This window comes from Chinchilla lanigera, unplaced genomic scaffold, assembly GCF_000276665.1.
Source record: "Chinchilla lanigera isolate Chin_1 unplaced genomic scaffold, ChiLan1.0 scaffold00096, whole genome shotgun sequence".
NCBI lineage: Eukaryota > Metazoa > Chordata > Mammalia > Rodentia > Chinchillidae > Chinchilla > Chinchilla lanigera.
Window position 1 is genome coordinate 1,597,943 of NW_004955497.1, and position 16,487 is coordinate 1,614,429.

At 38.5% G+C, this 16,487-nt stretch overlaps 1 protein-coding gene across 3 annotated transcripts in view; it reads right to left on the reverse strand.

The window, feature by feature from the left end:
* Xpo4 (exportin 4) overlaps positions 1–16,487 on the reverse strand; it is a 98,435-nt gene that overhangs the window by 34,998 nt on the left and 46,950 nt on the right. For all 3 annotated transcript variants that reach the window (XM_005406312.2, XM_005406313.2, XM_013505464.1), the window contains exon 7: positions 1,409–1,521. In XM_005406312.2, the coding sequence (XP_005406369.1) occupies positions 1,409–1,521 (113 nt within the window). The remainder of the gene's footprint in view (positions 1–1,408; positions 1,522–16,487) is intronic.

Below are 16,487 nucleotides of genomic sequence, written 5' to 3' on the forward strand. Positions count from 1 at the left end.
AAAAAAAAAAAAAAAAAAAAAGGAGGCAGTTGGAAGGCTTACGTATAAGACTTTTAAAAAACATGAAAAGATAAATTGTAAGAGGCCGGGATATAGCTCAGTGGCTCAAGCACCTGCCTGGTAAGCACAAGGTCCCAAGTTCGATTCCCGGTACCAAAACAAACAAATTGTAATAGTTGGAATTAGGCAAAAATGCTTCCTTCTTTTCTTTGAATTGGTCTTACTTGGATTTTTGCCTGAGTCATTATATGTAACTTGCATACTCATCCTACCCTGCAAATCAGTGTCCAGCCAAGGCAGACACACACAAAGGCATGTATTTATTAAGGCTATTGGGGAAACTCACTGGCAAATGTGGGAATACATTTCTTACTTCTATTCAGCCAATAATAAAACAACTGTTTAACGCGTACTTAAAGTAAAATGCTATTGAATATTATTTAATCTAAGTCTTATGAAAATACACTCTTCTCAGTAACACAGAATTTACCTAGCATATGTAAGGGCCCTGGGCTTGATCCTCAGCAGCATACACACACACACAAATAAAATAAAAAGGAACGGTAAGAAACTACTCTGAAATAGCGGCTCTCAAAGTAGGGCCCAGGGATTCCTGAAGATTACTAACACCCTGCTGACTGTGAAAGCGAGACTATTCATGGTAATACTAAGACAGTATCTGCTTTTCCACTCTGCCTCACGGTATACAGTAGAGTTTTCCAGAGGACGCGATAGAAGTACAAACTGAATACAGAGCAGACAGGAGAGTCTGGCTGTGCTCTATGAAACCTGACATTAGAGATCTGCAAATACTGTAAAACACAGAAAAACAAACCAAAAAGTAAAAAATGCCACTCTTCTCATGAAGTTTTCAAAAAGTTATTCATTAATTATAATGTAAAAAGTCTTTATACTACCATGTAAAATTTCTTATTGCTATGTTTTAATGATTTAATAATTTTTTTTAATGTTTTCAGTTTGCAGTTTGGGGACTTTTTTTTTTCTGGTGCTGGTGATTGAACCAGTCTCAAAAATGCTATACAAGTGCTCTACCAATAAGGTAACTCCTACTCCTTGGTTTAAATTTTTAATAGAATAAATAATAACTACAATCCCCATTAACAAAAGTTGATATCCTCCATTTTTAAGATTAACATAAAGGGGTCTTGACATTAAACAAGTTTGAAACGTTCTGCTCTAAGATATTAAATCCTCTATATTAAAAATAAAAAATCCTCTATATAATATTTTTGTAAATTAGCAAGAACCTTTCAATGCAATTTTTGTTTAAATAGATGAAAAGGGTTCAGGGGAGAAAAGCAGTCTGTCCTGTTTTACTAAGGAAAAATGCAATGGCATTCCCTCTTCCCCACAGCTCTTGTTACCAGAGATAAAGACTAAGACTTACTGTGAAGAAAAGTTCCATAACTCTGCTGTCCAGAAGAGTCTCCCGCCAGGACTCTGTTGGCTTCAACAGCACATTTTGTGAGGATTCAAACATAGCTATATAATGTCTGCCCAGTTATCTGATGTCAAGGTCAACAACAATAACATTCTTACTTTGTCCAAAGTATAAGTATACCCTAAATATAACAGGAGCCATGCAGAAAGAATGTAATGGAAACAGTTTAAGCCTCTTCACATATGCTACATAATTCATGCATGAAGCTGAGGAATAAAAGGCATTAACTGCTGAAAAACAAACCCCTGTAGGAATGTAAGATAGTTTCATACTAATTATGTGTCATGCTGCAAGGATATAGAAAATTGATAATCAGAGTTTTTAATAATGACAACAGAAGGAAGAACCATGACTTACAAAACACATAAACAGATACAGAATAATCTCTGCAAGTTTGTCCCGTCATTTCTCTCCAATATCTTACAACAGCTAGAACTCCAGATATAAAATGTGGGCTTCAGATCAACTATGAGGTTTTTTTAAAAAATTATATATAGAGTCTACCAAAAAATATATACACTTCAGGAAGAGAAAAACTTGTATAAATATTTTGATACTATATTTACGGAGACAGCCTGAGATTCCTGCAATTTACCTGTGGCCTCTTCAATTGTAAGAGGTGCTCAAGGCGGTGGCATAAAATGTATGGCAAACTGCTGCTGGGCAACCTTGCTCATGGAGACTGCCGCACACGCAATCTCAATCTCTTCTCTAAGGGCCACAGTGCAGTGCGCTTTCTGTGACACACGCCGTCCTCTGGAGTCCCTCATACCAGGATAACACTATCTGCTGAAAAAATATCGTACTACTTTTCTTTTCCTGAAGTGTGTATACATTTTTTTTTGGCAATATCTCTGTCTCTCTGGAAAAACAAAATGAAGAGCAGGAAGGATAAACATGCATTAAAAAATTCCCCAGATCAGTGTCAAGTCCAAACAAAGAACTAATCAGTTGGCACAGAAGTTTAGATGCTTTAAAATTCTCACAGACTAGACAGTAACCTACAGGATATTCAGGTGTTCAATACCAAACATGCTTCAAATGGAAGACCAAATAAAGTAACCATCATATACTTGTAGGTCTTCATAATTCACAAAATGACAATGCCACAGTAACTCAGGCTTTTAAGAAAAGGGAACCGTGTGGGGATAAGGACAATCACTGTGTCCCTCCCACTGCCGAGCGCAACATTTGCACTCGTCCAGGAGGAGCCCTCCTTTCTTGGGTGGGGGTGGGGACACATAACAGAATCTCACTAAGCCCAGGCGGGCCCTGAGTTTGCCACAACTACAGAAATCTCTGAGCTGTAGACTATAGTTTATAAAAGCTATTTACATATTCAAATGTTATATTTTCATTAAATCTCAAATCACTGTTTTTAGAGGGAAATTATTAAACAGAGAGAAAATTAAAGCCTGTGACAATGCTCTGGAAAATATTTTTTAAAAGTTGACTGTTATCCCTGTTAAGAAAGCTAACACTTTTTCTCTGAAGAGAGAGGAGGGGCACTGAGTTGTTTTAACAAGTCACTGCTTGTTCCTGAAAAGTCACCTCCAAAATGTTCAGTTCCCAATAGGGAGACCTAAACCAGGTTCACTTAAACTTCATTTCGCTCTTCCTTCATCTGCCCCCTTGTGGAGGAGTGGAAAAAAGATGAGAACCCAAGCACGGTAAGTGTCAAATTCAGAGAAAAAAATCCAGTCAAGGAAGAGTTATAAATATAAGTGAGTTCATTTGCTCCAGAGGCAACTGTTTTGCTTAACATAATACACTGATCGCACATTAAATCACTGTACATGTCGAAAAATGTGGGCCGGATGCTTTTACAGAAGCAAACTGAAAAACTTATGGATAAAATTTATCTGATATACAGGTTCTGTTTCAAAATGGTCTGAGGCTAGCAGAGCACGGATGAAACAAGACTGCTTGTGTATACTTAGAGCTGCAGAAGGTGATTATTCTTTCTGCTCCTGTGACTTTGAAACTCACAAGAAAAAGGATATCACTTTAGTATATAAAGTAAACCATTAAGTAAGGCTATCAGTTCTTTCTAGTTCACAAAAATGGAAAACTGTTCTATTTACTCTTCTAGTTTTATTTCTCTTAATTTTCAGCGTTCCATTTATTTCAGTGAAGTAATTTTGGTGCATATACTCAGTAATGAAACAGAGCTTTATCAAATTTACTAACAGCTTTATCAAACATTGGGTTAAGCAAGTATGCCTGAGGTATACAACCTAGTTCTATTTCCTAAGGATTTGGAATCTGACATTAAAATGGTATTAAATGATTTATTTTTTGAATATTCAAATCTAACAAAATGTATGTATATTTTATATTTACTAAACATATTAGCTACAAAAACTCAAAATGTATTAATATATTATATACTTATAAAAGGTGCCATGATTTTATTTTTAAAATTAGGTGGGATAGGAAACAGATAAATGAGTTCACATAACCATAATAAAATAGATGGTCTTCGGTAGCTAGCAAAATCCGCATTCTGCCTCAGGGTGAGAAGGAAGACATTCTAGGGACTCTAAGTGCTGAAGAAATCTAAACCTTCCAAGAATTCCACAGAGTTCAAGCAGAGCAGAAGTGCCAGAAGCAAAGGGAGTGATATTAATGATTCTGTTACTTTTAGAAATTCAGAAAAGCTTACTCCAACTGAAGATAGTCCTCCTCATTCTAACTAAACCTACAGTGGAAATTCAGCAAAGGGTAGGACAATTCTTTTAGTAAGTGGAAAATTACCTCAAAAATTTAGTATTACAAAAGGAAACTAAAATGTAGATTCTTTTATCATTCTCTTCTACCTTTTCTTTTAAAACTGTAACAAGTATGTTCTCCCTACGTGCATCTGTATACTAGATTTTTATATTATGGAGAAAATGATATGAGTTTAAGTGAGAATTTTTTCCACATATAAAATGTAAGTAGGTTATATTACAATTATAAGTAACACCAGGTTTCAAAGTCCTCAAACCTTCCTTCTTTAAATCTTAGTTTTAGTCTCTTCTGATTGTGGTCTGTTTTTAGACACACTATCCTTAGCACTGTCATCATGGCCAAATTTCCTTAAAAATCAAATAAATAGATATGAATTTCTTACATGTGACCAACAGCATAGAGACTTATGAGTTTAATGTGTGAGCTTTAAGAAAATATTTTTCCCTAAAATTATTTCAAAGATTCATGTGAGTTTTGCTTTCCAGCTCCAAATCTGGAAAGGATTTTTATCTCTGCCATGATATCTGCCCTCTATTAAGAAAGTACACTTATTGCAGCGGGGATCGCAGGTCTTCAGGCCAGCTCCCTGCCTCGCAGGCGCCCGGGAAGCCGCGCAGCGGGGAGCGCTGGTGCACACTGGCCCTCAGGCCGGCCGCCGCTCAATTGAGAACTACCATGGCACAGAGAAACAATGACACAATTGGCCCACCATGCACCGGCTGCAGAGGCCCACCCACGGACGTGGGTGAATCATTCCAACATGGAGAAACCCCTGGGAATACATGCCACACAAAGGGTCACTCTTGCTCCTGCTGTTGGGAACCAGAAAGGTCCAGAGTCAGCAGAGGAGCAGCTGCTGAACAAGGACTCGGAGAACATGAGAATACAGACTAAGCCCCAGGAGTCAGAGGTCCTATGGACTGGGGTCACGAGAGCCATTCGGAAGCTGTAAACCAGGAGGACCTTGCACAATACCTGGGAATACCCCCTGGAAGCCATTCTCCCTTTGACAGTACAGGCTGTGGTGGAGGAGCATGTGGAGCTCCAGAGAGGTCTGCAGCAAAATTCCTGCTGCCTGTGCTGACGGTTGGGGAGAGGATACTAACTGGTTGTGGGGTCCCAATGCAATGGGAGGCTGGAGAGAAAAAGCTACAAAGAATGGCTTTCGCCCCAGATGGCTCACTTGAGATGTTAGTAAGAACTGCCTCCTCAGTATTCTATAGCCATGATGAGGAGGAGGCCAAGGAGAGAAAACAAAGAGACTGAGAAAAAGCAGCTGCTTTTGCTGTAGCACTAAGAGAAATAAACCCTAAGTATGATTCCTGGGGCCCCAAGAAGAACTCGACAACTGCATTCATCTGCTACCACTGTTAAAAGCCAGGCCACCTCAAGAGGAACTGCCCTAAGAGGCCCCCTGGGCCATGCCCTGAATGCAAAGGTGACCACTGGAGATTGGTCTGCCCTCTGAAGCGGAGGCCCCAGAGCTCAGACCCATCCTACCAGTTAGTCCAGCAGGAATGAGAGGACCCAGGGAATACTCTGCCTTCTCCCTCTGGCCAGACTGTTATCTCCATGGAGGAGCCCTGGGTAATCATGACTATGGAGGAACAACGAAACAGCCTGTTGCTAGACACAGGTGCAAGTCTCTCGGTCCTTCTTTTTTTTTTTTTTGGTTTTTCTCCGGTACCGGGAACCGAACTCATGACCTTGCACTTGCCAGGCAGGCACTTTTGCCGCTGAGCTAAATCCCCAGCCCCACGGTCCTTCTTTTCAATCCTGGCCTTCCTTCCAACCGTCACACCTCAGTGACAGGAGTCACTGGTGAGGAGGTAATATGCTATTTTTGACAACCCTTAGGCTGTAACTACTTGTTAGATCCTTCTTGCGTATCTCTGTCTTCCTGAGAAACCAATTTGAAGATACCACCATGTATTACAGCAGCCATTGATACTTTCCTACTAATCTATCCATAACTCTGTAATGTTTGTATTGTTCCTATTCGCTTTCGTAAATGGATGTATGTTTATTATTATGAGTTTCCTACAACAACCACTGAGGATAGTTAATGATTATTCAATAGGTCACTCATGTATAGCTCTATTTTCTTTAGAAGCCACTTTGAAGATACGAAAGTATAGTACAACAACTATTGATAATCTCCTACCTCTTTTGTCTGTAACTCACTATTACTTGTCTGTTTGTTTTCCTGAGAAACTATCCTGTAGATAACAATATGTAAAACAATCACCATTGATAATTTCCTACCACTCTGTCTGTAATTTGGTAAGCCCCCCCTATTATTATGTTATCCTTCTTTTACTCTTTAAAATTAAAAAAAAAAAAAAAGAAAGTGCACTTATTGAACTTAAGATGTAGTTCAGTGGACCATCTGCCTAGTATCTACATGAGGGACCTGGATTTAATCCCTATTTCCACAAAAAAGAAAGAAATGTCTCCGTAATGCACCATACGAAGAGGCTGCATTTGTTATTGTTGTTGTTCATTTTTTTAAGAACTAATCTATAACACTACAGACATAGCTTCCTTCTTTCTGTCAGCCAACATGGTAGCACCATTAACAATACTTTTTTTTTAGAATGAAATGCATATATAATTTTTACAATTAAGACATACCTTTTCCACTACAAATAATATCCAGCTCTACAAAAGAACACATAATTATTGCCAAACATAATAAAACTCAGGGTTAAGCATAAAAATAACAAAAAACTGTAAAGATCGGAGTGGTCGTACACATCCAGCAGGAAGATCACAAGTTCAGGCTAGCCTACCTCAGAGAAAAAAAAAAAAGTCAAACTTTTAAAGAATAATGTTATTTTGAAGTTGGGTGTGACGGTACAGGCCTAGCATTCAGGAGGCTGATACAGCAGAAATGCCATGAATTTGAGGATAGCCTGGTCTACATGGCGAGGCCCTCTGTTAAAACACAGTGGACCCTTGACTTACAAACGCAATTCATTCACGAGGGCTGGTTGTAACTCAAGACTCTTTTTTTCACAAAAAATAATAGAAATACCCATAATGTATTCCAAACCTCCCAAAGCAACCCTTAACTAAGCTTTTCATAATAAAAAGGGTTTGTATAATGTGCACAATTTACCAGAAACACCAATAATTTTCCTGTTTTTACCAAAAAAGTTATAGAAGGGAGGATGAAATGGAAGGTGGTTATTGTTTAGAAGAAGACTCCCCTTCTATAAGAACATCAGGAATCGGGCTTCTGGCATCTTTTCTCTCCTTGGGAGGGTTTGCAGTCCACTAGAACTTGCTTCTGACTCACTACGTCTCAGCCTTTTCAGAAATAAAAATTGATCTAATGTTGTCTGGTTCTGTTTTATCTTTAACTCTGTTCTGCAGTATTACATCACATAGTCATTAAGTGAAGGCAACCACTGGCTTTTTCTCTGTATGAGTGGGTCTTCTCTATAAATGTCTGTAGCTCTGCCCATTTTTTCCAAGACTTCATTTCACAAGAATTTTGTTGATACTCCCTCTCTTCTTTAGAAAGCTCCTCAGCTGCCATTCTCTGTTGCTCAGCCAGAAGTTGTTGAAGTTTCTCTGTAGATAGCTCCTCTAAGTGTTCCCTACCAGTTCCTCAACATCACCACTGTCTACCTGCAAGCCTATGGACTGCTATAGTGACCGAGTCACCAACCACACAGACAACACAAGGCTCAGGCTCCTCTATACAGCCTGTATAATTTTAGGGAACACATTCTTCCAGGCAGATCTCTGTCCTAAGAAAGACAGTGGTCCAGGACTTTTCAATTAACCCCACACAGGAGAGGATGTTGTAATGTTCCTTCCAGAACTCTTTAAGGGTTAAATCTGTATACGAGTCCATCTGGAAGCACTTCAGGAACAGTTCCTCGGTGTATAGCTTCTTAAAGTTAGCTATGACCTGCTGGCCCATAGGCTATAGCAGAGGACTGTATCACATGGGAGGAACTCGACTGAGAGCCATGGGAATTCTTGAGCCAGTTCTTCCAAATCTCATGGTGAGCAGGAGGAGCACTGTCCATGATGAGAAGAGCCTTGAGTGGTAAACCTCTGTCCTCTAGATATTTCTTAACAGCAGAACAGAAAGCCTCCTCGATCCACTCAAGAAAAACTACGCTTGTTACTCAGGCTTTTGCATTAGACTTCCACATGACCTCTAGCCTACTCTTCTTGACTTTGTTTTCCGAACACTCTCAGGGCCTCAGGGTGATAAACTCAGACAATCTTTATCTTGAGGTTACTACTCACACTGGCACACAGCAGTAAGGTCAGCCTGTCCTTTAGAGGCTTGTGGCCTGGCATTTTCTTTTCTTCCTAGGTAATGTATATTTCTCCTGGGCATTTTCTTCCAGAAAAGGCCAGTTTCATCTCACCTCTTTTGACGAGAGCAAAAGTCATTTCTCTGTGTCATCGTTTCAAAGTGGTGTATGTAATTTTAGCAGCTCTTTCATCAGCAATGGCTGCTTCACCATGCCTAGTTACACCATGAACCCAGTTCTCACTTTAAAATTGAGAAACCAAAATAAAAAATACAACTGAGAAACCACCCTTGCTGGCACAAAATGTTTACCATTTTCAATCACTGACAGATTATCCTGTATGAGATTTGCATTTATAGCTCTAGTTTTCTCACAAATTAGAGACTCAGGCAGGCTATAACCTGCCATCTGCCTCTCATTTATCCATAATAATAGACTTTCTACCTTGTCTAACACTGCTGATCTTGACTTCACTAATTTGAGTAACACCTTTAGTAACACTAGCTTTCTTATACAAATCTTTTCTCTGTAAGACTGTCAATATGTCAAGGCAGATTTTGACATGCTGTACATGCTAGCTAGATCAGTCACATGAATTCCACTCATATTTCTCTGTAATTGCCTTCTTTTTGTTTGTGATTGCTTTACTTTCCCTTCTCTTCCTTCCTAAGCTTTTCTTCTAGCTTTCTTCAAGGGCTATTCTGATAGCTGTAATTGTAGCAATTATACAGAACACTGACCAAAATCACATCCACAAACACAGGCATTCAGGCTCCGACTGATGCGTATGTATGCTTACATACATTTTTCTAGCATTGTGAATCTTTGTTTATAACAACATAAGCAGGCAGCATCTGGGTCATAATAAGTCTTTGATTATAAGTTAAACCTAAAATTCTGGTCATAAGTCTAGTTGTTTGTATCCAAGGCCAATCATAACTCAAGGGTTCACTGTACCAAAAAAGAAAAGAAAGGAATACTGCTATTCTGGAAAGAAATACCTGTTTTTGTATCATAAAACTAATGAGTTGGTGAGGAGGAGACTGTGTGACCTCTTATGTGGAAAGGAGGTTCACTACTCACTGCACACCGTTTGTTTGTTTGTTTATTGTTTATTTTGTCTTTTTGAGACAGGGTCTCACTGTGCAGTTCAGGCTAGTCTAGAACTCATTTTGTAGCCCAGGCTGGGCTCGAACTTACGACAACCCTCCTGCCTCAGCCTCCCAAGTGCTGGGATTACAAGTGTGTACTGCCACATCCAGCTCTGCGCACTGTTTAGTAACACCTAAAATGTTAGTATGTACTAAGTACATGTATTACTTTTCAATTTCAAAAAGCTACTTAAAAGTGTATCACAATGTGAACACAACAGTTATATACAGATCTGGACCATCTCAGTACATTAAAAATCATATTAAAAACTAAAAGCGATTCAATTTTTAATTTGGTATTCTCAAATACTTCTGACAGCCAACACCATACTAAATGGACAAAAACTGAAAGCTTTCATTCTAAAATCAGGAAAAATGGGGCTGGGGATTTAACTCAGTGGTATAGCACCTACCTGGCAAACACGAGGTCATGAGTTCGATTCTCGGTACCGGGAAAACCCCCTCCAAAAAACCAAAAACACAATCAGGAAAAAGACAAGGATGTCCACTATCACCACTCTTATTCAATATAGTTCTGAAAACATTAGCTAGAGCAATTAGACAAGACCAAAGAAATAAAAGGAATAAGGATAGGAAAGGAAGAAGTTAAATTATCATTATCTGTGCATGACATGATATCCTACATGAAAGACCCCAAAAAAATCCACCAAGACTTCTAGGTTTAATAACCAAATTCAGTAGCATAGCTGGATAAAAAGTCAACACTCAAAAATCAACACCCTTCCGGTACCCAAACAACAAAGTCACTGACAGAAATTAAGGAAACCATACCTTTCACAACAGCATCCCCCAAAAATGAAATACCTAGCAATCAATCTAACAAAGAAAGTAAAAGACCTCTACCTTGAAAACTACAGTACTCTGAAAACTGCGGTACTCTGAAGTAGTTATCAGAAAACGGAAAGGTAGCCCTTATTCTTGGGTAGGAAGAATCAATACAGTAAAAATGGCCATACTTCCAAAATTGTTCTACAGATGTAATGCAATCTGATCAAAATTCCAATAGCATATCGCACAGCATTAGAGAAAGCAATCCTAAAATTCATTTTGAACCAGGAGACCTAGAATAGCAAAATCAATTCTGGGCAATAAAGGCAAGGCAGGGGATATCACAATCCCTGACTTTATACTACAAAACTGTGATAAAAACAGCATGGTACTGGCAAAAACAGAACAGATTGAAGGATCAATGGAACAGATTAGAAGATGCAGAAACAACTCTAGACATACTTAGCTACCTTATCTTTGACAAAGGAGCCAAATACTTGCATTGAAATCAAGACAGTCTCTTTAAAAATGGACCAAAGATCTAAATATTAAAACAGAAACACTAAATCTGCTGGAAGAGAGAACAGGTAGAACTCTTAGAGATACTAGTGTAGGCAAAGACTTTACAACAAACCCCGATCACACAGCAAATATCACAAAGAATCAACTGGGATCTCATCTCATTAAAAAGCTTTTGCACAGCAAGAGAAACCCCCAACAGAGTGAAGAAACAATCCACAGTGTGGGACAAAAATCTGCCAGCTGTTCCTTAGACAAAGGACTAATATCTAGAATATATAAAGAACTCAAAACCAGACTCTCCAAATTTAAAGACCCAATCCAAAAATGGGCATCTGAAATGATAGACACTTCTCCAATGAAGTGAAAATAGCAAATATATACATATGAAAAAAATGTTCAACATCACTGATCATTCGAGAGATGCTAATTAAAACAACACTGAGATTCCATCTCACCCCAGAAAGAATGGCTTTATCAAGAAATAAACCGATAACAAATGCTGGAGGGGCTGTGGTGAAAAATGAACCCTTCTCCACTGTCGGTGGGAGTGCAGACTGGTATAACTACTATGGAAATCAGCATGGAGATTACTCAAAAAAACTAGAATAAGAGGTTCCAATGGACCCAGCTATTCCCTTTCTTGGTATCTTCCCGAAAGGATTAAGAGCATTATACCACAGCAATACATATACATAGATGTCTATAGCAGCAACTGGTAATAGGCTAAATACTGGAAACAGCCCAAATGCCCATCAATTGATGAACGGATATATAAGATGTAGTTTTTTTAAGTATCAACTCTTTTTTTTGGGGGGGTACCAAGAATCAAGCTTAGGACCTTGTGCTTGCCAGGCATGGCTTATCCCCAACCCAAGATGTAGTTTTTTAATAAATGGAGTACTACTCAGCCATAATGAAGGATAAACTTGAGACATTTCTAGGTAAATGGATGCACCTTGAAACCATACTTGTAAGTAAAATAAATTGGACATACACGTGCAAATACCACATTGTTGCTCTGGTGTGAGAAACTGAAATATGCAACAGTATTATGAAATAAACTCATGCGATTCCAAAATATGGAGAAGGAAAAGTAAAATAAAATAAAATAAAATTTCAAGAAAACTAGTTTCCCTTTAAAAAATTTCAACCGTTTTGGCTTGTAGCCACTCCAGTAGCATGTCACAGTGTTTGGACATTGTATTTCTTTACTTTTTTAAAAAACAAACTATGTGTCAACAATAAAAGAGCAGCCTGGTGGTGAATTATCTACTAGGCGATCTTTTATTACATGTAGAACACATTAGTTAGACTTTATGAGGTATACAAGTCACAATAGCATGACACTAAACAGCTATCATTTTATCAAAGTTCAGATCACAGCATAACTCAAGAATTTTCTTGGACTATGCTTTGTTTATGTTTTTTAAATAATGACTGATGTTGTATAATTCCTATTTTGTATCAGATAATTTCATTTGTAACCAACAAAATACAATTCCACCAATGAGATATAGTCAGCGAGAGCTGCTTTGTCTCTCAAGAATCCTATTCTCCTTTTTAAAAAGTTTCTCATCCACATCAAATCTTCCTTTATTTTCCAATGTTTCACCAAATTAAGGAACCAGGAGTTATAGTTACAATATTTTTTCTGTGACTGTACCAAACACAAGCCCATGTGTTCTTAAAACCTTCCAAGGCTTTAAGCAAAGGACTCAATGGTGAGGTGCTAAAACCCAGTGAGTCTTCTAAACTCAATGCCATCTTAATCCCCTGGAAAATCAGCTACAACAACATGCAACTTCTACTGCACTACAGAACAGTGAAAGAGTAACTCTACTCCCTCCCTTTCCACAAAGATCTTGTTTAGTTCTAAAATTTTCCTTACATGAAAGCTTGCCAACTTCTGAGAACCAAAGGCATTTTTATGTGCCACCTGCCTTATTCTGTAACTACTGAGCAGAGACAAACACACACAAGGCCAACCGCCAGAAGGACAAGCTTACTTTCACTCCGCTAGTGCCTGTCACTAGATAATCCTACTAAGTCTTCTGTCTCAGCTTCTCACACAGCAGACAGTATTATCAGTAAGGGTGTAGGTCTTCAAGGGGGAATTGTCATCTGTGGAAATACAGGGGCTCCTAAGTACACAAATCAGTTTTTGCTGGTTTACTAACACCGTCAGTAAGGGTAATCATTTTGTGGCAGTGACTGACAGTAAAGAACACATGAGACACACAATATCTACAAATGATTCTTGAGCAAAGAGGGACAATCTAAAAATTTCCACTGCCTGTTCTTATTAGTATTTTACAATCTGGCATGGTCTTGTAGCAACAATGGACATTTTATAAATATAATAAACATTTCAGTTTCTCCCTTTTCCTATATTCTGTTGTACCCTACTTCATCAGTAAAAGTTTCAGGAGCAAAGGAAAGTTTTGCCTCCAAACGCTGGTGTTGGCTTGACTATAAGTTCTAATTTAGGCAAAAGCTTTGTATTCCATTACTATTTTATGATCCAGTTAACTTACCTCAAGAGAATAACTTAAAAAGCTTTTTACCCAAACCAAATCATATCCACAAAAATAGAATACTAATAAACAGCAACACTACCAAACTAAAAAAAGAAGTATTACCAAAGCCAATGTACCACACATACATACCTGCCAGACACTCCTGTTACAAAATGATACTTTTGGGCCGAGGGTATAGATCAGTGGCACAGCGCCTGCCTGGCAAGCGTGAGGTCCTGAGTTCAAGTCCCCGTACCAAACAACAAAAAACCAATGATACTGTAACTTGTAATTGGCATTGCCAAAACCCTTGATCATTTATGCACACCAAGTGAACTACTAGTTGGGCTATATTAGCAGGACAAACACACATCCAAAAACTGAGCTAACCCTTCTGAATTGGCTTCCTCCTCTAACTAAGTATTTACCAAACACCTGTGCTAGGTGTTTACATGCAATGAGGAAAAGCATGCACAGTACTTTCGTGGAGCTTTGTGGAGTGGGTAGCAGACGCTTAACTAACAACTGAAAAGCAACAACTGAGAAGTGAGCCAAACGGGAAGAACTTACATATGACACACACAGAGGAAGCACAGCCAAGGACACCAGACACCTGGGGTACACAGCTCAAGTGCAAACAGAGAGTGACCGAGGCAGGCATGGAGAGAAGGCATGTGGGCAGAGAAGCACAATGGGTAGAAGGAAACTTGGCCAATGAACACATCTCTTCCAGAAAGAGCACAGAGGCCTGAGGAAGACCATCAGGAGCTCAGCGCATCACAGGCCTCGGGCGCTTCAGCTGGACAATGATCTAAAACAGAATGAGTAGCAGGTGTGCTGTATTCCAACAGTCTCTTTCAAGACAGTTGGGGGTGGGCACATTGGGTAGGTGGTGATTTTCACCTAGACCAAGTACCTAAAGCAACCTCTGGGGCCAGGTGGGTATATATTTTCATAAATCATCTCTGTACACAGGAAACACACACATAAAATTCATGCCTAAACCAATGGTTTGTGGGTGACAGGATCATGTACTTATCACATTGTATACCCACAAAACGAACTACAAATACCATTAGCTAATAAATGAGTTCAGTAAGGTTTTTAGGATACAAGATCAACACATAAAAATCACCTACTTCTATATACAGGCAACAAACAATATGAAAATGAAATTTTAGAAACAACTGAATTAAGAATACTTACAAATAAATCTAACAAAGTATAGCACTTTTACTATGAAAACTATGAAAGTGTTAACAGAAATTAAAAATCCTAACGAATAGATCAAGCTGGGCATGGTAGCACATGCCTGTAATCCCAGCACTCGGGAGGCTGAGGCAGGAGCACTGTGTTCAAGACCAGCCTGGGCTACAAAGTAAGCTCAAGGCCAGCCTGAAATGCAGAGTGAGACGCTGTCTCAAAAAGACAGACAAACAAATAGATAAATAAATAAATAAACAAATCAACCTAACAAATAGATCATAAAAAATAATACTGTTAACAAGGTAATACTCCATAAATTGATCTAAAGGTTCAACACAATCCCTATCAAAATCCCAGCTTCTGTTGCAGAAATTGCTAAGTTGATCTTAAATTTCAAAACGAAATCTAAGAGACACAGAATAGACAAAATAATCTTGAAATCGAAGAACAAAGCTGAAGGACTCACTTTTTAATTTGAAAACTTAGACAATACAGGACACTGAGGGGCAGGGCAGAAAAGGGAGGGAAGAGGAAGAAAACCAGGGTCAAAATGAGATCTGCATGTGTACTAATTACCCAGTGAATATATCTATTATAAACATATACAGTACTAATAAAAAGAAAATGCAAGAATAAATCTCTGTGATTTTTTAGTTAGGCAAAAGCAATTTTAAATATGACATCAAAATCACAAACAACAAAACACTGATAAATCACCATCAGCAGATTTAAAATGTTTGTGCTTCAAAGAATTTTTAAAAAGTTTTTTTTAAAAAAATCCTACTACCAAATGGAAGAAAATATTTCAAAATCATGTATCTGCTAAGGGACTTTTATCCAGAATCTGTATCTCTATATTTCTATCTATCTGTCTGTCTATAAAGAATTGTTATAGTTTTAATATTTTTTCCCAGTCTCCAAAATCTTTTAAGAGTCCAATCTCTTTCAAGAAAGTAGGAAAATGAAGGAACATTCTGAATAGTCATCTAAACTCTAAACACCTAAAACTCTCCGTTACTTTTTTTTTTTTTTTTTTTAATCTTTTTGAGACAGGGTCTCACTATGCAGTTCAGGCTGGCCTTGAGCTCACTTTGTAGCCCAGGCTGGTCTCAAACTTGCAAAGATCCTCCTGCCTCAGCCTTCCAAGTGCTAGGATTAAAGGTGTGCGCCACTACGCCTGGCCAATGCAGTTTTTTTTTTTAAATACATAAACATTTACATAATATATTCAGAGTTACTATGTGGTTTCTAGCACATGCCTTATGTATCACCTAAATACTATACTTGAAATGACTAATATTAAGAATTTAGGGGCTGGGGATTTAGCTCAGCGGCAAAAGTGCCTGCCTGGCAAGCGCAAGGTCATGAGTTCGGTTCCCAGTACCGGAGAAAAACCAGGAAAAAAAAAAAAAAAAGAATTTAAACATAATATACTTTTCTTCAGAGGAATCAGCTTTAGTTTCTACAGAGCACTGCCTTGTAACATCTCAATTCCCAATTTCAATGGCCGTGCAGTGTGCACTTCTGTGCCATACTGAGGACAAGGAAAGTAGACATCAAGTAGGAAACTATTCTTAACAGAGTGAGACAGAAGATGTGCTCACACTGTGGCGGGAGGCGTGGTGGGCCCTACCTTTATCGAGAACATTCTTTGCCATGGGTGGCTAATGTGGGAGCACTGTTAGGAGTATGAATACGAGGGCTACACCGGGAAGACAGCTTCAACTTCTGGATACTGGTAAATGTTTAAGAGAAAAAACCAGAAACTCAGCAAAACCATGCCAGGAAGTTCCTTATTTACGCACTCAAAGCCAACTTCATGTACACT